Here is a 27,196-nt window from a genome sequence, read left to right on the forward strand (position 1 = left end):
TTTTCTCCCTGGTTCCCATTGACTCCAGTTTTGCTAGGGGTCCTTGATGCCACACTCAGTAAAATGCTGCCTTGATGTCAAGGGCAGTCACTTTCACCTCATCTTGGAAGCTCAACTCTTTTGTCCATATTCGAACTAAGGCTGTAATGAGGTCAGGAGCTGAATGGCCCTGGCGGAACCCAAACTGAGCATCAGTGAGCAGGTTATTGCTAAGCAAGTGCCACTTGATAACACTGTTGACGACCCTTCCATCTCTTTACTGATGATCGAGACTAGACTGATGGGGCAGTACTTGGCCGGCTTGGTTTTGTCCTGCTTTTTGTGTACAGGCCATACCTGGGCAATTTTCCACATAGCTGTGTAAATGCCAGTGGTGTACTGGAACATCTTGAGCTCACTCCAGCTGCCCTTTCCTCTCAAGGAGTCAACCAGGGGCTCTTGGGAACCCATAGGGAGGAGGATCAGCAGATGCACACCCCAGGGCCATCCACCCAGGTGACTCTGGGAGTGACTGACCCAACCAAATCCCCCCTTCCTGTGACTTCAGCAGCTCCAGCTCCACAGGCAGAGGAGGATGGCACACAGCAGGACACCAAGAGCAGGCCGGGGCCCTCCAGAGCATGCCCGCCAAGCTCATCACAGACAACAGGACATAGTAGTCAGCAGGCCACCCCCGCCTCTGCTGTGGGTGTTGGGGGAGCACCAAGATGTAGTGGCAGGGTTAGTAAGGTCATGAAGGCTTAGTTACACAAGGCACGGGTGTTAATCAGTTGTACTTAATGTCAACCATTTTAAATATGCTCTCAAGAATGTCTCCTTGTCCATGGCCCCTTGTTATGTTGAGTAGTGCTCATATCAAGCAGTGCGTCTAGCACAAAGCAAAGGCCACTGTCACACTCTAGGGCCTCTCCCCTGTGCAGAGTGTAACCTTTTGAGCACAGTGATTGTCTGGCTTCAAAGTCACTGTCCAGATGAGTGACATCCACCTCCATGTGGCTTGTGTTTGCTGCAAGAATCTCGTACCCAAGCGTCACTGGGTTCCATAATGTTCTCTTGTGCTCTCGGCACCTTTGAGGTGGGGCTGCCCTCCCATCTTGACAGCATTCCTGACAGGTGAAGGTGTGGTGTTGAAGGGAACAGGTGATGAAGCCTGACAAAGTATCAGGTTGTCTTCAAGTACATGTGGCCGCTGTTTCTTAGCAACGTCTCGATGATCGAGCCTCTTCCCAGAGCGTAAGTGCACTGCCCTCAGCAAGACAGGTGTCAGACGTTCCCAGATGCAATATGGAGATCTCAGGAGTGTCCTTGCTGCATCTTTTCATCATCATCCTGGAATCTTGCGGCAATGAAGGCCTCACGTCTACGCTTGCCTCGTCTGGCCTCATCGCCTGAGCCCTCGCCTTCCAGAACCTCATCAACCTCATCCACTTCCACTTCCTCCTCAGAGGAGACATGCAGCTCTTGCATCTCCTCATCATCCAGATCCTCCCCACTTTGCATTGCCAGGTTGTGTAGTGTGCAGCTCCCTCTGGGGAGTGTACTGCAGTGCTCCACCAGATCTGTCCAGGCATTGGAACATCATTTTCAGGATGCCAATGGTGTGCTCAACCAAACCTAGGGTTGCGGCATGAGCTTCGTTGTTCCTTTTCTCACCAGGAAACTGAGGCTGCCGCACAGGTGTCATCAGCCATGTCCCTTGTGGGTAGCCATTGTCCCCGAGGAGCCACCCCTGCAACCTGTGTGGTCCCTGGAAGATATCATGGATCTGAGGCCTGCTGAGGATGTACGAGTCATGGACACTTCCAGGGTATCGTGCACACACGCACCTGCATGATCCATTTGTTATGGTCGCAGACCAGCTGAACATTGAGAGAGTGGAAGCCTTTACGGTTCACACACTGGACTACTTGTTACCAGGGAGATTTAAGAACCATGTGGGTGCAGTCGATGGCACCCTGCACCTGTGGGAATCCAGAAATCTGAGCAAATTCCATGTGTACAAGATTATGAGGGGCATGGACAGGGTGGATAGGGAGCAGCTGTTCCCCTTAGTTGAAGGGCCAGTCACGAGGGGACATAAGTTTAAGGTGAGGGGCAGGAGGTTTAGGGGGGATGTGAGGAAAAACTCTTTTACCCAGAGAGTGGTGACGGTCTGGAATGCGCTGCCTGGGAGGGTGATGGAAGCGGGTTGCCTCACATCCTTTAAAAAGTACTTGGCACATCATAACATTCAAGGCTATGGGCCAAGTGCTGGTAAATGGGATTAGGTAGGTAGGTCAGGTGTTTGTCACGTGTCGGTGCAGACTCGATGGGCCGAAGGGCCTCTTCTGCACTGTGTGATTCTGTGATTCTGATTCCCTTGCTTCCTGGCTTGCCTGATCCCTGTCCCAAGGAGAGTGCCTTGGCAAAAAGGGTTTCCGTGACTTCCTGGATACATTTGTGGGTGATGACTTGCAAGACCCCGCAAAGGTCCCCAGTGGAGCCCTGAAAGGAGCCACTGTCATAGAAATTGAGTGTGGCGATAACTTTAACTGTCAATGGCAGTGGATGCCCTCCGAGCTGCCGTGCTGCCCAATCCTGCCGAAGGTGTCATATACACGTGACCAGTTCCCTTGACACGCACAGGCGGCCGGTGACAGCGGTCCTTGCCCATCTGCAGATAGCACCTGCGCCGTCGGTATACCCTGGGTCTAGCGATGTGCCTACGAATAATGGTTCTGTGGGGCTCATCTCGCTACATGCAGAGGAGGCTGTGCTGCCTCTTGATCTTCAGGGTTCTGCTCCTCCCTTTGGCGAGCCAGGCACCTCCACTGCATTCTTCTCCTTCTTCTCTCCTGCCTATAGGCAATGAGGCAGACAGCGAGATCACCAGACTCCATGTTCCTGATGGTCCCCTCATTGCAGTATCAAAGAGAGAGACGCAAGGGTCAGCAATTGTCTCCTAAGGGCCACTCTTGGTTAAGCCATCACCGGCAGCTGCCTCTCAAGGCCCCTTAATGCAAGCTGGAGAGTCCGGGCCCGCACGTGGATGCCCAGTGTTTAGTGCACTGTGCCCACACCCAGCACTACCCCACACCACACGACCGAGTGGCGGCAGCTTTGGCCACTGGACTACACCCTGATCTCTCAATCTCAGGCACGGACATTTTCTCAACCTGGACTCCAAGGCTTTGTGGTTTGCTTATACCGTGAGGGTGGCTTTTCAATATCAACTGAAATGTAATGCAAGGGGCTAGGAGCATACCCCTCCGTTAATGTTCGATGGCCACCTTTCCCAACGGGATCCTCAGGCTTGCCCAGTCACGCAATGGTTCTGCAGCACCATAGCATTCATTCGAGTTTGAAGTGTGTTCGTGAGGGGTTAGCAGTAGAGGAGCAATCATTGGCACTGTGAGGAGTTAGTGCTGCTTGAGTGGACACAGTTGCTTAACTAGGTTGACTCCAAGCATATCACTTGAGGTCCAAGCTAAACGCTCTCAGCTGCAGTGGAGTGCTCATCTTTGACATGTTTTGCCATTAGACGGGCCATTTTCATTCCCCCGCCCTGTCCCCTCCCAAGTGTGTTTGCTTAAATTTCAGTCAGTGCCGCCATGACCACCTCCCAAAAACTGTCGCCCTTGCCCCAAGGTTCCCTTCCCCCACTTTGCACTGTTGCCCTTGCCCCAGCGCCACAAGCCAGCCATGAAGAAGCCGCTGCGGAGACCTGCCTGTGGCCCCCCTGCTGAATCCGCAGAGCTGCAGGGGTCATCGCGAGCGCTGCACAAAGTCGTGTGCACTCGCCTCCGAGTTCCCCTCGAAGTTGAGGTCACCAGATTCACACCTTTTAGAGGCAATTGTAAATCACGCCATCGTGACATTACGCTGTCGCGATATTTAAATTCGACATTGAGGGTGGGGGGATGATTCTGCCGTGTGGCCACAATAATTAGACGCAAATTCAATACGATTAAGTTGCCCGTGTTCGATGGTGGGTACCATGGCCCGCCATTGCTGGGGGTGGGGGAGGGGTTGGGGGAGGGGGATAATCACGTCCCGAATTAATGATGTTGGGAAATGCGACTAGGGCCTACTCGCGTGATTCTTCGATCTTGCCACCGAACACACCCACTGCGAACAGGGGCAGAAGATTCCGGCCTATGGTTTTTCTCCTGGATTGCTCACTGCGGTGATCTGGAGTTTAGATTTTAATTCCTGGAGACTGCAGGGCAGTCCTAGAGGGTCGGCAACCCCATAGAATGGCAGCAGTCTAAGGATGCATAGAACCCAGAAGGGCAGATTTTCCTTCCCCCCCCATTCCCTCTTCCCTTCTAGACAGGGACAATTCTTTGAAAGTTGGAACTGGCTGATTGTCAAGGCTTTAGCTTAGTTGCTTAGTTAGAGGAAACATTTTGATAAGAAACTCACAATTTGGTTGGAATGGAGACTCATGCCAGTGTTTTGTTACACCATAAAAGTAATAGCCGTGCTAAAGTGTTTTTTTGAATAGGACATTGCCCCGGCGAGGAGGGGTATTTTTGTGGCCTCCTATTCTCCCAGTGTTAATCAGTGGAAGCACAGTAGTGGTTGTATTAGGAAGCATTGAATATTTAGCCAAACTGCTCCCCAGACACTGCTTAATGTCACTTAATTTCAGTGATTGCCAAATGTTTTCAACAGTTAAGCACTTGATTCAAAGTGACCAAGATTGACTTTAGTGAAATGCGGGCATTAATTTTATTGTGCCTACAGTGGGATGAATGCAGAACCAAAAGAGGGTCTGAAGTCATTAACATCAGCCAGTTCAAATGCCTGAAGTTCACTGGGGTCAGCTTCGGCTTTGTTATATTCTTCTCTTCGGCGTAAGTATAAATCATACAACAAAGGCTGGTGAAACAATAATGATGGTCTTTTATTTGAACATAAGGCTATGTGCAAATAGAGTTAACTAGGAGAGGCTAAATATAGTACATCTGATCTCGACTCCTGTTGCTTGTGGACAAGCCATGTGACTAGCGCATCACATCCTGTCGAGGTGGCAGTGATTGGCTACAGTTTGAAAATATCACACCCTTAAAGGTACACATTCCTCATATCACAACAGGCTTTTGGTGGCTGATAGATAGTACACTGGTCACCCATTCCCGTGGTGAGGATTTGGAGGCCCTGGCCTCATTTTGAGTGCGGTCAGTGAACGACGGAGGCCAACGGAGTAGCCCGAGATAGCTGACCAGCTTTGACCCACAGGAAGGTGGACCTGCTGAGACAATGGAGATTGCACCTTGCAGTTTTTCTTTCGCTGCTACCCAGAGTAGTTATTCTTCTCTTGGCCTCTCAAAAATAATATCAAACGTACCTTCTCAGAGCCTCTTCAGCTCTATTGCCCACAGAACAGATCAGTTTAATGCTAAAATGGCACGTGAGGCTCTATGGTTGGCAAATTGCATGTTAATTGTGGCTTATCATAGTGGCGTGCTCTTTATAGACACACAGCAGTAAGCCCCTTTCAAAAATGGCACCTGCCGCATTGTCAGGGATAATAACGTAAGAAACAGGAGCTGGGGTAGGCCATTTGGCCCTTTCAGCACTGCCGTTCAAGGCTGATCTTCTATCTCAACTGTACCAACCCCATTCAGAGGCCCATTTTGAGGCAGTCAAAAAAACCTGAGTCTCTTCTTTCAATTAACCTTTCTGTGTTGCATTGGAAGGCATTATTCATTCGCCCTTTCTCAGCGTATAGGGTGATAATTATTTACTGTCACAGCATACGTTAATTTTCTTCTCAAAGGGGTTTTTTATTTTAGCAATGAGCTGTGAGCAACAGTGTGCAACAATCCAAAACTCATTTAGTTTCAGCGAACATTCTGCCCAGAGTCTAAACAAAAGATCTCATCCATAACAACAGAATCCAGGCATTCGTTCTCACATGCCAAAGATCAGCGAGTTTAACTGGTGCCAGCAGCAGTCATGAATTATTTGCTCTCTCATACTTGTGTTAACCTTATCATAGCTGGTGAATTTTTTTTCTCTGATAATAATGTAAAGGATCTGGAATTATGTAAGCAGCAAGTATGGGGCAGGCTGTCCTGTCCTGTTCCCGTCCCTGTAAAATCCTCCAGCTCTATAACCCACCGAGATCTGTGTTCCTCCATTCCTGGCTTCTTACACATCTCCAATTTTCACTGTTCCATCACTGGTGGCTATGCATTCAGCCCAAGGCGAAAGGACCTTATGAGTGAGTGAACTGTGAGCTCATTGTTGGTGGGTTTATTTGATTTCTATGTGCTTGGCTAGAAACTCTTAGAGTTGTATGCCAGGATTTTCCAGACCCGCCAGGCAGGGACCGGAAGATCCCAGTGGTGGGCGAGGCTGGAAAATCCCAGCCATCAAGTCATTGCACCACAGAAGGAGGCCATTCAGCCTATCAAGTCCATGCCAGCTCTCCATAAAGCACCCAATCAGTGCCATTCCCATGCTCCACCCCTGTAGCCCTGCAAGTTTCTCCCTCAAGTGCCCATCCAACTTCCTCTTGAAATCATTCATCGTCTTTATTTCCACCACCCTCGTGGTGCAAGTTCCAGGTCATAAGCACTCAGTGCAAAATTAAATTCTTCCTCATCGCCCTCTGCCTCTCTTGCACAAAACCTTAAATCTGTATCCCCATGTCTTTGTACTAGCAGCTAATGGGAAGTTTTTCTTTCTCTACCTTAACTAGATCCATCACAATCTTGTACGCCTCTATCAAATCTCCCCTCAAATGCTTTTGCTCCAAGGAGAACAATCCCAGCTTCTCCAACCTAACCTAGTAGCTAAAATCCCTCATCCCTGGAACCATGCCGGTAAAGCTACTCCCTCAAGGGCCCTCCCTTCTTAAAGTATGGCAACTGGATGCAATACTCTAGTTCTAACCTAGCCAAAGGTTCAGCATAACTTTCCTGCTTTTGTACTCAATACCTCTATTTATGGATCTCAAAATTCCACATGCTTTGCTAATTACTCCAACAGAGGGCGCTGGTGAGAAGTGACTGAAGCATTCTGGGAGAAGTCAGCGCAGTCACCACGACTCAGGAGGGAATCGAGGAGAAGGACTCTTGCACTCAACATTTGAAAAAGAGCACGGATCTTGAAGGCAGGTCAGTTGAAAAAGAGTGCAGAGATTGAAAATAAAAGGAGGGGAAGCTGAAGAGGGGTGGCCAGTGTGTGAGTGGCCCAGTGAAGGAGTGGAGCTTTGAGGCTTTGGCTTGAGAGGCTTCGGTGAGCAGAGGCTGAGGACGAGCTTGCTCTCAATGGGGTAGGGCCGGGTAAAGTCCTTTTAAGTAAATGAGGAGTAGGTAATTGGAGGCAGCAGTTGGGGCAGTCGAGTGCTCCGAATGCAGCATGTGGGAAGTCATGGACAGCACAATTGTCCCTGATGACTACAGCTGCAAAAGGTGCATCCAGCTGCAGCTCCTGAGAAGCCGAGCTAGGGAACTGGAGCTGGGGCTGGATGAACTTCGGATCATTCGGGAGGCAGAGGCAGTAATAGACAGGAGTTTCAGGGAGACAGTCACCCCTAAAAGTCAGGAGGCAGGCAGCTGGGTGAATGTCAGGAGAGGGAAGGGGAAAAGACAGAAAGAGCAGAGCGCCCCTGTGGCCGTTCCCATCAACAATAGGTATACCGTCTTGGATACTGTTGGTGGGGACGACCTACCAGGGACAAGTTGTAGTGGTCGCGTCTCTGGCACCGAGGCTGGACCCTCAGCTCAGAAAGGAGGGAGGGAAAAGAGGAGAGCAATAGTGATAGGGGATTCAATAGTTGGGGGGACAGATAGGAGGTTCTGTGGGAGAGATCAAGAATCCCGGATGGTCTGTTGCCTCCCTGGTGCCAGGGTCCGTGATATCTTGGATCGAGTTCTCAGTATTCTCAGGAGGGAGGGTGAACAGCCAGATGTCGTGGTCCATGTAGGGACCAATGACGTGGATAGGAAGGAGGAGGAGGTCCTGCAAAGAGAGTTTAGGGAGTTAGGTGCAAAGTTGAAGGACAGGACCTCCAGGGTTACGATCTCAGGAGTGCTACCCGTGCCACATGCTAGTGAGGCTAGAAATAGGAGGATAATGCAGCTAAATACGTGGCTAAAGAGATGGTGCAGGAGGGAGGGCTTCGTGTTTCTTGACAATTGGGCTCTGTTCCAGGGAAGGTGGGACCTGTTCCAACGGGACGGTTTGCACCTGAACTGGAGGGGGACTAACATCCTTGCGGGTAGGTTTGCTAGTGCTGCTCCAGGGCGTTTAAACTAGATTTGCAGGGGGAGGGGAACCAGAGTGTTAGAGCAGATAGTGAGGTGGAGGAGGATAAAGGTCAAGCAAGGAATGCATGTATAGACAGAAATCAAGGGTCCGTACGTGATAGAAATGTTCTCAGGTGCATCTATTTCAATGCAAGGAGTATTGTCGGAAAGGCAGATGAGCTTAGGGCGTGGATTGGCACGTGGGATTACGACATTATTGCTATTAGTGAGACTTGGTTGCAGGAGGGGCAGGACTGGCAGCTCAATGTTCCGGGGTTCCGTTGTTTCAGACGTGATAGAGGGGGAGCGATGAAAGGGGAAGGAGTAGCATTACTAGTCAGGGAAAATATCACAGCTGTGCATAGACAGGACAGCCCGGAGGGCTCGTCTACAGAGGCCATATGGGTGGAGCTGAGGAATGGGAAAGGTGTGACCACACTAACAGGGTTGTATTATAGACCGCCCAATAGTCAGAGAGAATTGGAGGAGCAAATCTGTAGAGAGATAGCAGACCGATGTAAGAAACAGAAAGTTGTGATAGTAGGAGATTTTAACTTTCCACATATTGACTGGGACTCCCATACTGTAAAAGGGCTGGATGGCTTGGAGTTTGTCAAATGTGTTCAGGAAAGTTTTCTAAATCAATATATAGAGGTACCAACGAGAGAGGATGCAATACTTGATCTCCTATTAGGGAACCAGACAGGTCAGGTGACAGAAGTATGTGTAGGCGAACATTTTGGGTCCAGTGACCACAATGTCGTTAGTTTTAAGCTAATTATGGATAAGGATAGGTCTGGTCCTCGAGTTGAGATTCTAAATTGGAGAAAGGCTAATTTTGTGGAAATGAGAAAGGATCTAGGAAGAGTGGATTGGCATAAGTTGTTTTCTGGCAAGAATGTGTTCAGAAAGTGGAAGGCATTCAAAGGCGAAATTTTGAGAGTGCAGAGTTTGCATGTTCCTGTCAGGATTAAAGGCAAAGTTAACAGGCATAGGGAACCTTGGTTTTCAAGGGATATTGGCGATCTGGTTAAGAAGAAGAGAGAGGTGTATAGCAGGTATAGGCAACAAGAAGCAAATGAGGTACTTGTAGAGTATAGAAAATGTAAGAAAATACTAAAAAAGGAAATCAGGAAGGCAAAAAGAAGACATGAGGTTGCTTTGGCAGATAATGTGAAGGTAAACCTGAAGGGTTTCTACAAGTATATTAAGAGTAAAAGGATAGTAAGGGACACAATTGGTCCCCTTGAAGATCAGAGTGGTCATCTACGTGTGGGGCCTCATGAGATGGGGGAGATCTTAAACAGTTTTTTTGCATCAGTATTTACTCAGGAAACTGGCATAGTGTATAAGGAAGGAAGGGAAACAAGCAGTAGTTTCATGGAACATATAGAGATTAAAGAGGAGGAGGTGCTTGCTGCCTTACAGCAAATAAAGGTAGATAAATCCCCCGGGCCTGACATGATACTCCCTCGGACCTTGAGGGAGACTAGTGTAGAAATTGCAGGGGCCCTGGCAGAAATATTTAAAATGTCCTTAGCCACGGGTGAGGTGCTGGAGGATTGGAGGGTAGCTCATGTTGTTCCGTTGTTTAAAAAAGGCTCCAAAAGTAAACCAGGTAATTACAGGCCAGTGAGCCTGACGTCAGTAGTAGGTAAATTATTGGAAGGTGTTCTGAGAGATCGGATATATAATTATTTGGACAGCCAAGGGCTGATTAAGGATAGTCAGCATGGCTTTGTGCGTGGTAGGTCGTGTTTAACGAACCTTGTAGAGTTTTTCGAGGAGGTTACCAAGAAAGTAGATGAAGGAAAGGCTGTGGATGTTGTCTACATGGACTTTAGTAAGGCCTTTGACAAGGTCCCACATGGGAGGTTAGTTCAGAAGGTTCAGACACTTGGTATCCATGGAGAGGTTGTAAACTGGATTCAAAATTGGCCGTGTGAGAGAAGACAGAGAGTGGTAGTGGATGATTGCTTCTCAGACTGGAGGCCTGTGACTAGTGGTGTGCCTCAGGGATCTGTGCTGGGACCATTGTTGTTTGTTGTCTATATCAAAGATTTGGATGATAATGTGGTGAATTGGATCAGCAAGTTTGCTGATGACACTAAGATTGGAAGTGTTGTGGACAGCGAGGAAGGCTTTCAAAGCTTGCAGAGAGATCTGGACCAACTGGAAAAATGGGCCAGAAAATGGCAGATGCGGAAAAGTGTAAGGTGTTACATTTTGGAAGGTCAAACCAAGGTAGGACATACACAGTAAATGGTAGGGCACTGAGGAGTGCGGAGGAACAAAGGGATCTGGGAGTTCAGATACATAATTCCCTGAAAGTGGCGTCACAGGTAGACAAGGTTGTAAAGAAAGCTTTTGGCATACTGGCCTTCATAAATCAAAGTATTGAGTATAGGAGTTGGGATGTTATGGTGAGGTTGTATAAGACATTGGTGAGGCCAACTTTGGAGTATTGTGTGCAGTTCTGGTCGCCTAACTACAGGAAGGATATCAGTAAGATTGAGAGCGTGCAGAGAAGATTTACTAGGATGTTGCCGGGTCTTAAGGAGTTGAGTTACAGGGAAAGATTAAACAGGTTAGGACTTTATTTCTTGGAGTGTAGAAGAATGGGGGGAGATTTGATAGAAGTTTACAAAATTGTGAGGGGTATAGACAGAGTAAATGCGAGTAGGCTCTTTCCACTTAGATTAGGAGAAATAAACACAAGAGGACATGGCTTTAGGGTGAAAGGGGAAAGGTTTAGGGGGAACATTAGGGGGAACTTCTTTACTCAGAGAGTGGTGAGAGTGTGGAACGAGCTACCATCTGACGTGGTAAATGCGGGCTCACTCTTAAGTTTTAAGAATAAATTAGATAGATACATGGATGGGAGAGGTCTGGAGGGTTATGGACTAGGTGCAGGTCAATGGGACTAGCAGAATAATATTTCGGCACAGACTAGAAGGGCCGAATGGCCTGTTTTCTGTGCTGTAGTGTTCTATGTTTCTACTCTCTCAATTTGTCCTCCCACCTGCAAAGATCTATGCACATGAACCCCAAGGTTCCTCTGCACCTGCACATTATTTAGAACTGTGCCCTTGAGTTTAAATCATCTCTTCCTATCCCTTCTGTCAAAATGCATTAAGTACTTTCTTCACCAGTAGAAGAGTGGGAATATGAAAGTCATCCTATCCTGTGAGGAGATGTGATTTTCTTGTATCCCTATTGTTATTAGGAGTGTATGAGGAGAAGTGTGTTATGAAAGATGTTATTCAAGACAGCTACAGTAGGACACAGGGCATAAAAAATTAGCCACTCAGTGCCTGTTTCTCTGGCAGTGATTGGCCTCTAGTCATCCAATATTGCAAGAGGTGCATGCACATTTCCAGCTGCAAGTGCACCACCCACCATATTGGACGAGGTGGTTACAAGGCCCAGTAATGAGGACCAACAATCACCAGTGATTGCGGGTGGTGCAGAATGCAATCTCAAAAATGGGCACTACAGAATTCCTAGGCCAAGAATTCTGCATTGCAGGCAGGCCCAGTAACGAATTGAGATACACGTTACTGTTTATGCAATGATGTTAGTACTGGAAGTTGGCTGGATGCATGCTGCCTTACCCTTACTGGCACCTTTTCAGCAAGTTCAAATGCAGCCAAACCAGGACCCACATGTGCATATTTGTGGCTTCCCACAAATCTGCTGTAAACAAGATAGATTTATGACTGAATTAGAGCATGGTGAGCATGTTTTAAAGAATGGGGTAGAGCTTTGTGCAACAGTGTAAAATGAGTGATTGCGAGTCAGAACTCTCTTTTTCATCTCTCCTGATATTTTATTTCTAATGAAATCAATGGAAAGAAGAAAAGGGAGGGATGTTTTGTACTGTTGAACAAAGTCAAGATCTACCTGCAATCACTCTCCACATCTCCCAACTCATGCACAATGCAGACTTATAAAATCACCTCTGGTATTCGGATGTGAACACCATGGTGGAAAAATACAGTGCTGCATCGTAGCCTTATCTTGATTCCCTGTGGGTACACAGTGACATGCATGTCACCCATGCTGCGTTCTTCAATGCTATCAATAGCCCTTCAATTTGAAACCATTAAATAAGTTGAATGTCCCAATGAGATTTTTTGTAACGAGCACTTATTCTTTGCATACTTGCACTCCCTGAACCTGAAAACACTATCTCAGGACAGCAACATGCCCCAAAAACTGTGCAGAGCGTAAAGAAATTGTTCTGAGATGGTACTTGACAGAATGTTCTGCTTCCTATTGCCAAAATCCAAACAAAACGAGAATTCAGAAGCCATTTGAAATGTAAGCACAAATTAATTACCTTAGAGAGTGAGCATAGGAACATGGGAACAGGAGTAGGCAATGCAGCCCATCAAGCCTGTTCCGCCATTCAATATGATCGTGGCTGATCATCCACTTCAATGCCTTATCCCACGCTATTGCCATATCCCTTTAGTCATTGACAGATTTCTAAATACCAATCTCTGCTTTAAACATATGCAATGACTGAGCTTCCACAGCCCTCTGGGATAGAGAATTCCAAAGATTCAGAACCCTCTGAGTAAAAGAATATCTCCTCATCTCAGACCTAAGTGGCTTCCTCATTTTGAAATTCTGTTCCCTGGTTCTAGACTCCCCGACCAGGGGAAACATCTTACCTGCATCCACCCAGTCTATTTCTGTTAAGTATTTTGTAGGTTTCATTGAGATCACCTCATTTTTCAAAACTCTAGAGAATACAGGCCTAGTTTTCCCAATCTCTCTTCATAGGACAGTCTTGCCATCCCAGGAACAAATCTCATGAACCTTTGCTGTACTCCCTCTATGACAATAATATCCATCCTAAGGTAAGTGGACCAAAACTACGCACAGCACTCCCGGTATGGTCTAAACAAGATTCTATACAATTGAAGCAAGACTTTGCTACTCCTGTACTCAAATCCTCTTGCGATAAAGGCTAACATACCATTAGCCTTCCTTCTTAATTGCTGGCTGCAACTGGATGTTAACTTCAGTGACTTATTGACAAGGACACCCAGGTCCCTTTGTGCATCAATACTTTTTAATCTCTCACCATCTAAAAAATACTCTGCACATCTGTTCCTCCTACCAAAGTGGATAACTTAATTTTTCCACATTATATTCCATCTATTATGTTCTTGCCCACTCACTAAGTCTGTCCAAAGTCCCTTGAAGCCACTTTGCATCTTCCTCATAACACATTCCCATCTAGTTTTGTGTCATCTGCGAACTTTGAAATATTACATTTGGTCCCCACATCCAAATTATTGATATGTATTGTGAACAGCTGGAGCCCAAGTGCTGATCCCTGCTGTACCCAACTAGTCACAGCCTGCGAGTGCGAGAATGACCCGTTTATTCCAACTCTGCTTTCTGCTTGTTAATCAATCCTTAATCCATGCCAGTGTATCATCACCTCCTATTCCATGTGCTTTAATCTTGCTAACCAACCTCCCGTGGGGGACTTTATGAACAGCCTTCAGAAAACGCAAGTATACTACGTCCACCAACTTCCCTTTAATCAATTTTGTTAGTAACATCCTCAAAAATCTCAACAGGTTCATCAAACATGCTTTCATATTCTTAAATCCATGTTGAATATGCCAAATCAGATCATTATCCAAGTGTCCATTTATCACATCTTTTATAATAGATTCCAGCATTTTCCCTAGTGCTGTTGTAAGGCTAACAGGTCAGTATTTCCTGATTCTTTTCCCCCTTGCCCTTCCTTCAATAGTGGGGTGACATTGCTACATTCCAATCTGCAGGAACATTCCAGAATCGATAGAATTTTGGGAAATGATCACCAATGCATTCACGTTCTTCGTAGCCACCTCTTTCAACACTCTGGGGTGTAGAATATCAGGTCCTGGGGACTTATCAACATTCAGTCCCATTAATTTCTCCAATACAACATTTTTACTCATACTAATTTCCTTCAATTCCTCATTCTCCCTAGTCCCTTGCATCTCTAATTCTGGGAGATTTCTTGTATCTTCCTCAGTGAGGACAGACACAAAGTAATCATTTAGCTCCTCTGCCATTTCTCTATTCCCCATTATGAATTCTCCTGACTCTGCCTGTAATGGACCCACATTTGTCTTAGCCAAACATTTCCTTTTTACAGACCTATAGAGGATTTTAAAGTCTATTAATGTTTATGCTAGTTTATATTCATATTCTATTCTCCCATTCTTTATCAGTTTCTTGGTCCTCCTTTGCTGTATTCTAAAATGCTCATAATCCTGAGATTTACTACTATTTCTGGCAACTTTATAGGCCTTTTTGTTTAATTTTATACAATCCTTAACTTCCTTTGTTAGTCACGGCTGATTGACTTTTCTTTTTGGGTTTTTGTGCCTTGAAAGAATGTATAATTGCTGTAAACTATGTAATAATTCTTTAAGACTATCCATTACCCGTATACCATCGTGCCTTTTAATGTGTTTTGCCAATCTGCCTCAGCCAATTTGCCCCTCATATCTTCATCATTTCCTATGTTCAAATCTAACACCCTGGCTTCAGATTGAACTACCTCGCTTTCAAACATAACTTGAAATTCTATCGTATTATGGTCACTCATCCCTAAAGGTTCTTTTACAACAAGATTATTCAATAGTTCTTACTCATTACACAATACTAGATCTAAAATAGCCTGTTCTCTAGTCAAAACATACTGCTCTAGAAAACCATCCCTAACACACTCCAGAAACGCATCCTTCACAGCATTAGTGCTCATTAGATTTATCCAGTCTATATGCAGACTGAAGTCACCCATGATTACATTATTATACATGCTACATGCTCCTCTAATCTCCTGATCAATACCATGCCCCACACTACCACTACTGTTTGGTGGCCTATAAACATCTCCTACTAATGTTTGCTGCCTCTTGCTGTTTCTTAGCTCCACCCAAATAGATTCCACATTTTGCTCTTCTGATCTGAGATCCTCCCTTATTAATGTACTGATCCCATCCCTTATTATCAGTGCAACACCACCTCCTTTTCTTTTGCCTGTCCTTCCTAAATGTCGAATATCCTTGAATATTCAGTTCCCTGCTTTGGTCACCCTGCAGCCATGTTTCCGTAATGGCAATTAGACCCATTCACTTCTATTTATGCCTTTGAATAGTCTACCTTGTTGAGAATGCTGCGTGCATTCAGGTAGAGTGCACTTAACTTTGCCTTTTTAAGATTATTTTGCATTCTAAATCTAGTTGATGCTCACCTTCATTTTGCTTGCTTTCTGATTTTGTTTCCTACTTTTCTACTCCCTGTTGCTAGTTTTACTTCCCTCCAATTTGAGCTACCCCTCAGGTTCCCATCCCCTGACAAATTAGTTTAAACCTTCCCCAACAGCACTAGCAAATCTCCCTGCGAGGGTATAAGTCCTGGTCCTGTTAATGTGTAACCCCTCCATCTTGTATAGGTCCCACCTGCCCCAGAACTGGCCCCAATGCCTCAGGAATCTGATTCCCTCCCTCCAACGCCAATTCTCCACCCATGTGTTCAATCACTCAATCCTCCTATTCCTATGCTCACTAGCACATGGCACTGGGAGCAATCCTGAGATTACTGCTTTTGAGGTCCTGCTTTTTAATTTCCTTCCTCCTCCCCAAAATCTGCTTCCAGGACTCTTCCTACCCATGTCATTGGTGCCAATGTAGACCACAACCTCTAGCTGTTCACCCTCCCCCAGGAGGATGTCCTGCATCTCCATGACATCTTTGACCCTGGCATCAGGGAGGCAACACACCATCCTGGAGTCACATTTACAGCCACAGAAACACCTGTCTGATCCCCTGACTATTAAATCCCCTATAACTATTGCTCTTCCACCATTCTTCCTCCCCTCCTGTGTAGCTGGGCCACTCGTGATGCCACAGACTTGGGTCTGACTGCACTCCCCTGAGGAACCATTGCCCTCACCAAATCCATTTAGCAAGCAAGATAGTGCACAAGTCCCCTGAGTCTATCTGCCTGGTTCTCTTAGACTACCTGGCAGCCACCCATTCCCTCTCTGCCTGCATACTCCTAACCTGCAGTGTGACCACCTCTCTGAACATGCTATTCAGATAGTTCTCTGACTCACAGATGCACCACAGTGACTCCAGCTGCCACTTGAGTTCCAAAACCCAGAGCTCAAGCTTCTGCAGCTGGTGACACTTCCTGCAGATGTGTCCCTCTCGGGCACATGGTGCAGCCATGACTTCACACATATCACAGGATGGACATTTCACTCGGCCAAGCTGACCTGTCATACCCGCAAAGAACAGGGCCCTGTTTATTAATGTATGTAGCTTCCAGTACACACATGCTTAGTTTTCTCTTTCATTAAACCCATCTCCATATCACATTTTTTCTTTTTATTTAAGACCCTCTAGTGCTTTGGCCAAGCTTTTGGTCCCCTATGTCGCTTGGTGTCATTTATTTTGATCATCGTTCCTGTACAGTGCCTTGGAACAATATACTATGCTAATGGCACTATATAAATCCAAGTTGTTGTTATAATACATTGGAATGCTGCAAATGTTGCACTCTTGATCTACTTGGCGAGTTCACATTCCCGCAGGACTTAACCCTGCCAGCCATTGGCTCTATCAGGACCACAGCAATTTTGTCCAAGAGTCTCTCTGATTTCTCTTTGTCCTACCTTGAAAGGCTTCGCTACATGTGTTTTCTCTTTTCCACATCTGTTATAGTTTGTTTCTCCTGCAAAGTTGACATTTATGTATTTTCTATCCAGGCAATTTCTAGTAACCATTGGAAGGCAAGAGCTCCTCCCTGACATCTTCCATTAACGAAGTTGGGTATCAGGGAGCTGTCAGGTGGCTCATTACAAGGAGACAGAGAGAAAAGAAACTTTCTTCATGTATTATACCAGCCATTGCATAGACCAGGCCAATCATATTTTCACCAACCGTGTCTGCTATAAGTGGTGGGACTATAAAAATAAGCTATACATATTGCCAACAAGATGTGGCTCTGACTCATCATTGTGATACATATTGAGCCCCTTTGGTGGACTAATAATGTGTTCTTGAGATTGGTACATAGAACAAGTCATTCAGCCCCTCAAGCCTGTCCCACCATTCAATGAGATCACGACTGATCTTTACCCTAACTCCATCCACCAGTCTTAGCTCCATAAAGTGACTCCATGACCCCACAGACCTCTCACATGGAGTCAATGTGCTCAATTTCTACCAGTTCCACTCCATGTATACTAACTCCCACAGACTGGTGGCTGACTAGCTGCAGTTGATTTGCTATCCATGTGCTCTGATGTCCTCAGAGTTAAGACAGTGTGCCCTTCCAGCCTCCGTAAGTCTTACCTCCTGAACTAGCTGTTCAGGTTGGTGAATCTTCTCCCCAGTCAGGTCCATTCCAGGTGGTTGTGCAGTTCCTGTTTTGGCCCAGCTCTTTTTATCTGCTTCACCCAGGCTCCTATCTCAGGTTGAATCAAACCATTCACAGCTCTGAGTCCTACTCTGAGTAGGTTAGTTTCCTACCCCAGAATGTTCTCCATTCAAAAGATCACCAACATCTACCCCTGTAATATCACCCACCTTTGACCAGTCTCTCCATCTGCCTCTGAATCACTCAACTGTATCTTTGTTATCCTCACTTACACCATTGCTCTCCTGGCTGACCTCCCATCCTCCTCCCTTCACCTCCATAAAACCTCTGTTCATCCAAAGCTCTGCTTTATTTCTTCTATTCCCCACTGCTCGCCTGCTCACCCCTAACACCCACCCTTGTTGACCTACATTGGCTCCTCATTCACCAGCAACTCAAATTTAAAATTTTCATTCTCTTGTTTAAACTTTTTCATAGGCTCACCCCTCCCTATCTCTGAAACCTCCTCCAGCTCCCCAAACCCCACCTGTGAACTCTCCATTCCTCTGATTCCAGCCTGCTGTAAACACTCCCACACCTTTGCTTAACTGGCCATGCCTCCAGTCACATACATCTCTGCTTCTGGAATTCCCTAAATTCTGCAACCTTCTTTGGATCCTCTTTAAAATAGACAGGTTTGTCTACGTTTATGATTACCTTTATTGATTTTAACGTCTTTTTATCCTTACACCTTTGTGAAGGGCCTTGGAATGTACGAACATATGAATTAGGACCAGAGTAGGCCATTCAGCCCCTCATGTCTGCTCCACCATTTGATAAGACCATGGCAGAACTGATTGTGGCCTCAACTCTACTTTCCTTTGACTCTCTTGTCAATCAAAAATCTATCTAACTCAGCCTTAAAAATATTCAATGGCCCTTCCTCCGCAGCTCTCTGGGGAGGAGAATTCCACAGACCAACAACCCCCTGAGAGAAAAAAATCTGTCTTAAATGGGAGACATCCTATTGTTAAATAAGTCCCCTAGTTCTAGTCTCTCCCATAAGGAGAAACATCCTCTCAGTATCCACCCTGTCAAGTCCCCTCATGATCTTGGATGTTTCAATAAGATCACTTCTCATTCTTCTAAACTCTAGTGGAAACAGGCCCAACTTGTCCAACCTTTCCTCATAAGATAACCACCCTCACCACCACCATCACCACCACCCCTCCCTATCACAGGTATCTGTCAAGTAGACCTCTCTTTTTCTTTGTTAAGGCTCAGTATATATGCAGACTGTTGTTCCAATGAATGCTGAGTCTCCTTGTACATTAATATTTAAATCATTCACCAACAATGCATCGTACTGCAGTACTGCTTTGTTCTAACCATCCACAATGGATAACAGCAACTCTTTGAGTAAGGGAGGTCCATTTGCTTCCAAGGACAGTATAAATGTGAAAGTCCTTTAGAAATTGTTGGCCATACGTTGGTTGTGGCCATACAAGCGTCAGTCAACACCTCTTTACAATGCAACACTTTCATTAGCTGTTTACTTACAATGATTGTGCATGAGTTTTGTGTTAGCACCCTTACAGCTACTGACCATCTCAGGTCCCACGGCAGAACTCCATCTCCTGATGACATCCCTCTCATACCAGAAGTGGTTGTTTTGTGATCTGCCTTTGTTGCGTGTATGACACCTAATGTCCCTAGAATCTTCTAAGGAAGAAATCTGACACACTGATTAAATTTAACAAGGTCAATGAGCTTGGCATTTGCCTCTGTAACAGTGTGCCAAAAGTAAAGACACTTACACACACAGACACAAAAAGCTTTTGCCTTCTGATGTTCTGTCCAATAGTTATATCTCAAACACTATCACTAAAACAGGTTATCTGGTTATTATCATGTTGTTGTTTCTGGGACCTTTCTGTGTGTAAATTGGCTGCAATGTTTATATTTTCTACATTACAACAAGGACTACACTTAAAAAGCACTTAATTGCCTTTAAAATGCTTTGTGCTGACCTGAGGGAAATAAAATGCTGGTAACTGTAGAAGTGACTGTGAAGCTGTTTAGATTGTAATAAAGGCCAACTAATGCCCTTTAGCAACAGAAATCTGACATCCAAGACAATCTATATGATTCTAATCCTATGTCAATGTGGCTGACTAAAGTGCCTTCTGAAGTGGCCTAGCAAGCTATTCAGTTGTATCAAACCACTGCCAACAACTATAGAAGAAGCTGAACACCTTAGGGCAACTAGGGATGGGCAATAAATGTTGGTCTTATCTGTACCATAGGCCATTATTCAGTGAGAAAGATATACGACTTTCATGTGGTTACTTCTGTTCCATAAATGAACATAAAATATGCAATCGTTAAATAACTTCATTTTTTTTCACTCATGCTAGAAGAAATCATTTATAAACGACAAATAGTTTGCTAACAGCCATAATGCCATGAGCGAACGGGACAAGCCAATTAAGTCAATTCCAGCTTTCCCTAACTCCTGAGAGGGTAGGCATGGCGCAAAGTCATAGAACCATAGAAAAGTTACAGCACAGAAGGAGGCTATTTGGCCCATGCCAGCCCAAGGACACCCAGGTGCCCTTTCTAATCCCACCTTCCTGCACCCGGCCCATAGCCCTGCAGCTTACAGCACTTTAGGTGCAGATCCAGGTACTTTTTAAAAGAGTTTAAAGTTTCTGCCTCTACCACCAACTTGGGCAGCGAATTCCAGATACCCACTACCCTCTGCATAAAAAAGTTCTTCATCGTGTCCCCCCTACACCTTCTGCCACTTATCTTGAATCTATGTCCCCTGGTTCTAGAATTCTCCATCAAGGGAAACAATTTGATCCTGTCCACTCTATCTATTCCCCTCATAATTTTGTACACCTCGATCAAGTCACCTCTCAGCCTTCTTTGTTCTAAGGAAAATAACCCCAACCTATCCAATCTCTCCTCGTAGCTACACTTTTCAAACCCTGGCAACATTCTTGTAAACCTCCTCTGCACTCTCTCCAGAGCTATTACATCCTTCCTGTAATGTGGTGACCAGAACTGCACGCAATACTCCAGTTGTGGCCTCACCAGTGTTTTATACAATTCCAACATTATATCCTTACTTTTATATTCTAAACCTCTGCCAATGAAGGAGATCATTCCATATGCCTTCTTTACAACCTTGTCTACTTGAACTGCTGCCTTCAGGGACCTGTGTACTTGTACGCCAAGCTCTCTCACTTCACCTACCCCTCTTAGTATATTCCCATTTATTTTGTAATCCCTGTAACTGTTTGACCTCCCTAAATGTATGACCTCACACTTCTCTATCTTAAAATCCATCTGCTACTTTACCGCCTACTCCACCAACCCATCTATATCGTTTTGGAGATTATGGCTATCCTCTACACTATCCACTACTCGGCCAATCTTTGTGTCATCTGCAAATTTCCCAATCGTGCCCCCCACGTTCATGTCCAAATTGTTAACATATAACACAAACAGCAAGGGTCCCAAAACCGAGCCCTGTGGAACACCTCTTGAGACAAATTTCCATTTGCAAGGGAATCTATCGACCATTACCCTTTGTTTCCTGTTACAAAGCCAACCTTTTATCCAGTTTGCCACATTACCCTAATCCCATGGGCTTTTACTTTCCTGACCAATTTTCCATGTGGGACCTTGTCAAATGCCTTGCTAAAATCCATGTACACAACATCCACTGCACTACCTTCATCAACCCTTCTTGTCACTTCCTCAAAGAATTCAATCAAATTTGTGAGGCAAGACCTTCCTTTAACAAATCCATGCTGACCATCCCTGACTAGTCCATGCCTTTCCACATGACAGTTAATCCTATCTCTCAGGATTGATTCTACTAATTTGCTCATCACCAATGTAAGACTAACTGGCCTATAATTGTTTGGCATTTCCTTTGATCCCCTTTTAAACAATGGAACTACATTTGCATTTCTCCAGTCCTCTGGTACCTCCCCTGTATCTAGTGAAGATTGGAAAATCATCCTCAGAGCATCTGCTATCTCCTCCCTGACTTCCTTCAGCAGCCTCGGAAACAATCCACCTGGCGCTGGTGACTTATCGACTTTCAAGAATTTCAACCTTTCGAGTACTTCCTCTCTATGACTATCCCGTCCAATATCTCGCAGTGTTCCTCCTGGACTACTATATCTACATCCTCACTTTCCTTTGTAAATACGGAGACAAAATATTCATTCAAAACCCTCCCCACAGCCTCTGCATCTACACACAAGTTTCCATCTTCATCTCTGATAGGTCCCACTTTTTCCTTAACTAACCTTTTAGTATTAATGTATTGGTAAAACATCTTTGAGTTATCTTTGGTTCACCGGTGCCTTTTAGAGAAGAGAACATTCCATCCACACCCAGTCTGGTCTTTATGTGACTCCAGTCCCAGATCAGAGGGGATGATACTACATCTGACATACAGGGTAGGGTAACACAGTGAGTACTGTAGCACAGTGGTTGCATTACCCGAATAGTAATCCAGAGGCCAGAGCTAATGATCTTGAGACATGGGGCTGCTGACACCGCCTGCCCCGCAGTGATTTCATGCTCCAGCGAGCGTTGATTGGCTGGAGGTGAGACCTCCTCCCCCCACTCGAGAGGAAGTCCTGCCTCAGGGAGCTGCCAGCCAATCTGATTGGCCAGCAGTTCTCTAGTCTCTGCAGTGCCAAAAGCTGCTGTGGACAGAACTGGGACTGCAACCAGTCCTCAGAGCCTAAGTTCCGGGATTCCAGGAAGAGGTAAACACTGGGGGTCTCAGGGAAGGCCTGAGGGACTAGACAGTGGGGGATTGGTGTGTCGGCGGAGAGGCCGGGGGTGGGGTGGGGTGGGGTGGGGTGGGGTGGGGTGGGAAGGTAGGTCCTGCGGTAACCAGATCGTAAGGTGGGGTGCGCCCGATGTTAAAAGGGGGCATCTGATGAAGGCCCCTTCCTACCTGAACCTGATTATTTTTGGGCTCCCCCCATACCTGTGAACTCTTCCCGTCAGCTTAATAATTGAGGCTGAGCAGGAAACAGCCCTTAAGGGGTCAATAATTGGCCTCTTAAGGGGCTTCAATTCGGGCAAGGGCCGGCCGGCCAAGGCCCCACCTGTCCCAGCATAAACTTGAAGAGAGGGCGGGGTGGGCAGGAACCCAGCAGGAAGCCTATCCGAGGAATTTTACACTCACCCCCACCAACCTACAAACTGACCGGCAGGGCAGCTTAAAATTCTGCCACATGAAACCAGCGGATTATCATTAAAAGCCTATCTGGTTCACTAATGTCCTTTCAAGTAGGAAGTCTGCTGTCCTTAACCAATCTGGTCTATAAGTGACTCCAGACCCACGGCAATATGGTTGACTCAGAGCTGCCCTCTGATATGCTCCTGCAAGCCTTTCTGTTGTATTTAACAAGGTAGCTCACCAACACCTACTCAAGGGCCATTACTAATGGGCAGATTGGGAAAAATGGTGGTGGAATTTATCAATGATTGTTCAGAGGCAGAAGTCAATTTGGCCATTGAATGAGAAATAACTAACATTTAAACAGTTAAAAAGAAAATTGATCAAGTAATGACATGGTAATAGCTACTCATGGTAAGAAATCCATCTGCTGGAAGGTTAGTTAAAATAGGCAAGTTAATCCCTTAGTAACCATTTTATACAGAAATCAGTACACACGAGGAAGAAATATGGATCATCTAGTACATTCTCCCAGAGAAACCTAGGGTTTCTTCTCAACTGTCACAGTATCTAACACCCACTGAAATACCACCAGATTTTCCTCTGCTGTCCCATATGGAAAACCATCCCAGGTATTAATTATTCTTTGCTTGGAAAAGTGTTTCCTGACATCAGCCCTCAATTCAATTTCTACCTTACCTGGATGAACCTTTCCTGTCCCATTCATTATTTTAAGCACCTCAATAAAGTCCCCATTCGTTCACTATCCTTCGAGGCTGAAGAGTCCAAACGGTTGATTTTATTCCGGATTCCCGAAGGGCACTTGACAGGAACAACAAACTTAAGATGCACTGCACCTGTAGGAGGAGAGGTGTCTCTAGATACACTCCCAATGTAGGTGCCCCCCACCCACAGGAGAAGAAACAGTAACAGAGAGAGCCCTGTGGTTATACAAATAATCTAACATATCAGAGCCCACTGGCTATTGGCAAGTGCAACACTGATCAGAAAATATTTCTCCATAGATGTTAGGAAAACAGCCATTACCAAACAGGTGTATGCAATTCAATTTAACTTCACCTAATCTTAACCTCATTACATTTCAATTCCCTCATTCTCCAGAAAGCATCAAGTTGCCTATTGGCTTGTTTATGGCCTTCCCTGGTTACTTCTCCCACACATACTCTGCGGGCAAATATATTCTACCTAACATACTCCCTCCTTACTCTGAGTTTTCTCATTTTAACCCCCATGCCCTGGTATCTGAATTTATAGGGCCGGATTTTCCTTTTTGAGGTGGGAGTCACCAGTTGGGAGATTTCTGGACATCACGATCCCACCTCCTTCCCAGCAGTGCCTGTCCACGCTATTTTCATGGTGGGCACCGGCTGGGGTTGGGCAGCCACCTCCCGAAGCAGGCCCAAGATGGGAGCAGAGGTGGACGGTTGCTAAGGCGAACAGATTAAAAGGCCCACCTCCAATCGGTCCAGTTCTGTACATGAGTGTTAGGCACCCTAGCCCTCACGCCTCACCCCCTCACCTCCATGCCCCCTCCATGCCCTCATGCCACCTCCTATCCCTCTGCCACCTCCATGCTCCCATGCCTCTCCCCATGCCGCTTAATATCCCCATTCTCCCCTCTCCCATGGCCCCCTTATCCCACCATGCCCACTCACCAAATATCCACTTTGCACAGAACCCATGTATGTTATAATAACATTGGGAATTCTTTGAGATGCTCAAAAAACTGTTGAAATAAACAAACAGCCATTCAGAAACTTCTTTAAAATATCTTGATCCTCCCAGGAGCTCATAAAACTGTCATTCAAATGCACAGCCAGTCAAACTCTGCTTGAAAATACCATAATCCTCTTAAAGTGGTCATAAAACTATCAAAATAAACAAACACCCATTCAAAACTCTCTTCAAAAAACAATCTTCTTAGGAGTTCATAAAACTTTCTATCAAAACAAAGCTCAGAATCTCTTTTACAGCTGTATCAAAAACCCCTGCTGAGCTGAATCCATTTTTGGGGTTTAGAGCTCAGCCACTTAACAGTCTTCACTTTTTTTCCTTTCCCTGCATCATTAAGTAGGAATATGAGTATGTACCAGATGATTCATGCTCCTGTATTATGCTTTGTAATGTTATTCTTACCAGTACAGTAGAGGGTGCTAAAAAAACCTTCAAAAATATACTACTTTTTTCAGGTTTAAAAAGCAGGATCGTTTGGGTGGGAGCAAGTAAGCAAGTTCATTTTGCAGCCCTTGATTAATAAAGCAATGACGTACCCACACAGTTGTTATTATCATCTAGGGTGTAGCCAAAACGACAGACCAGAGATCTCGAAGGAACAGGATATCTGGGTATTGCGGCTGGTTGGTAGACTGAAGTTTCAGAGCGCCCTGTTGGTGAAGATGCAGGGTATGTTGGGTTGGATGGTCCATTTGCCAGGACAAGTGCAGCAGTCCTTGGCAAGCACAAGTATCCACCATTGTGATTGATACATCTCATATCCCCTTTACAGGCATCTGGGATGGTTTGGCACTCGTTAACATCTGTGGAGATTTTAAAAAGAGAACAATTGAGAGGTCACTTTGACTTTTACTCATTGTCCTTGTTGGCCACTTGCCTACATAAACTCACTTGAGCATTTGCGATTCTTCTACCAGCAGTTTTGTCTTATTGAGTCACTGAGTGGTTGCCATAATGGGATTTGACTATCCTTCTCCCTCCCTAATAAAAAGCACGGCAATCAATGGATCATTCCACCAGCAGAGTGTGATCTGGAATCGTGGTGACACAGATCTGGTGCTAAAATAGAGAGACGGTGTGATGCTCAGCAAGGTTTCAGCATCATGGGTACAAGTGCTGCACTGTCAGTGGTTGTGAAGTTAAATCAAGATCTTTTTTTCCTGGTTTGGATGGAGGTTAAAAATTCCATGACAATATTTGAAGAGCAGAGAGTGCTGCAAATGTGCTGGCACACGTTCCTTCATCAAGGTGTCAGCCTTGGCTTAGCAGCAGCACACCAAAAGTTTGATGTCTCCAAGCCTGATTTCTGGGACTTCAGCACATAATCCGGGCTGACACTTTAGTGTAGTGCTGAGGGTACACCGCACTGCCAAAGGTGCTTTTTTCTTCAGATGAAACATTAATCTGAAACCCCAAGTGCCCTCTCGGGTGGATGTAAAAGACCCCATAGCACTATTTCCATGGCATTATTCAACAATTTAAAAAAGAGCAGTGGAGTTCTCCTCGTGTTTGTCAACTAATATCACTGAAACGGAATATCTGCTCATGAACCTCTCCACTCTTTGTGGTACATTACTCTGTTTCCCTGCATTACAACAGTGACTTCGAAAGCACTTCATTGGTTGTAGAGTACTTTGGGATATCTTGATGAAATGCCTCTATCCTTTAAACAATAGAACAAAGGACAAATTAACTGCGCGTTCATCTCATGATGTTTGATGGATCTTGCTACGCTTAAAATGGTAGCCCCATTTGCTTAAAAAAAAAACAACAATCACTTTACTTCAATAATATTTATTGCGGCATTTGGGATGTTTGGAGATGTGATAAAATGCTGCGTAACCTAGAAGTCTCACCTTTACATTGTCCAGTCGAACGGTCCAACCGATATCCATCAGAGCACTGCTGGAAATAAACATCACAAAACAATCCCTTTATTTAAACGTACATCAAAATAAGCAGTGGATCTTCATTTGCTGATTTGTCGGTATTCATCAGGTAACTTTTTTCCTGATTCCCAAGCCCTGGTAAATTTTTCCTATAATTCTGGTGTAGGTCAGCTTTTCATGTCTTAATTATGCTTGTGGTAGTTTTCCAATTTTTATTTTAATTGTGCAAAAGAAATGTTTAGCATTCACGGCTTCAATCATTCGGTGTGGTAGGACAGCTTGGGCCTCAATGTTTCTATAACAATCATCAGTATCTTAGCAAGGTTACTCACTCCAGACAGCTAAGAGCCAGGAAATACCAACAGGGGAACACAAAATAGTGACAACATCCAGGGATTTTCCCCAGGGATAAGGCTGAAGCATGTGCTGCCCTCCAATAAAAACCACTGATACTTCTTATTTATCCATCTTCCTCCTTCACAATTTTGACAGACACCAATTAACCCTTTAAGATAGAACTGACTACAAGATCACAAACAAACGTTTAACATTCAATATGAACATATGAATTAGGAGCAGGAGTAGGCCATTTGGCCCCTCGAGCCTGCTCCACCATTCAATAAGATTTGATTGTGGCCTCCAATACACTTTCCTTCCTACCCTCTATACCCTTTGACTCCCTTGTCAATCAAGAATTTGTCTCGCTC

At 45.3% G+C, this 27,196-nt stretch overlaps 1 protein-coding gene across 2 annotated transcripts in view; it reads right to left on the reverse strand.

Annotated features, from left to right (window-relative positions):
* Positions 1 to 27,196, reverse strand: part of fbln5 (fibulin 5) — a 93,637-nt gene that overhangs the window by 38,044 nt on the left and 28,397 nt on the right. Inside the window, exons 3-4 of one of the 2 annotated variants that reach the window (XM_078562159.1) lie at positions 26,457 to 26,502; positions 25,137 to 25,403 (exon numbers count right to left, since the gene is read on the reverse strand). In XM_078562159.1, coding sequence (XP_078418285.1) covers positions 25,137 to 25,403; positions 26,457 to 26,502 — 313 coding nt within the window. Of the gene's footprint in view, positions 1 to 25,136; positions 25,404 to 26,456; positions 26,506 to 27,196 lie in introns of both variants that reach the window. The other variant, XM_078562158.1, reaches the window with a different exon arrangement.

Source organism: Cetorhinus maximus, chromosome 18 (assembly GCF_964194155.1).
Source record: "Cetorhinus maximus chromosome 18, sCetMax3.hap1.1, whole genome shotgun sequence".
NCBI lineage: Eukaryota > Metazoa > Chordata > Chondrichthyes > Lamniformes > Cetorhinidae > Cetorhinus > Cetorhinus maximus.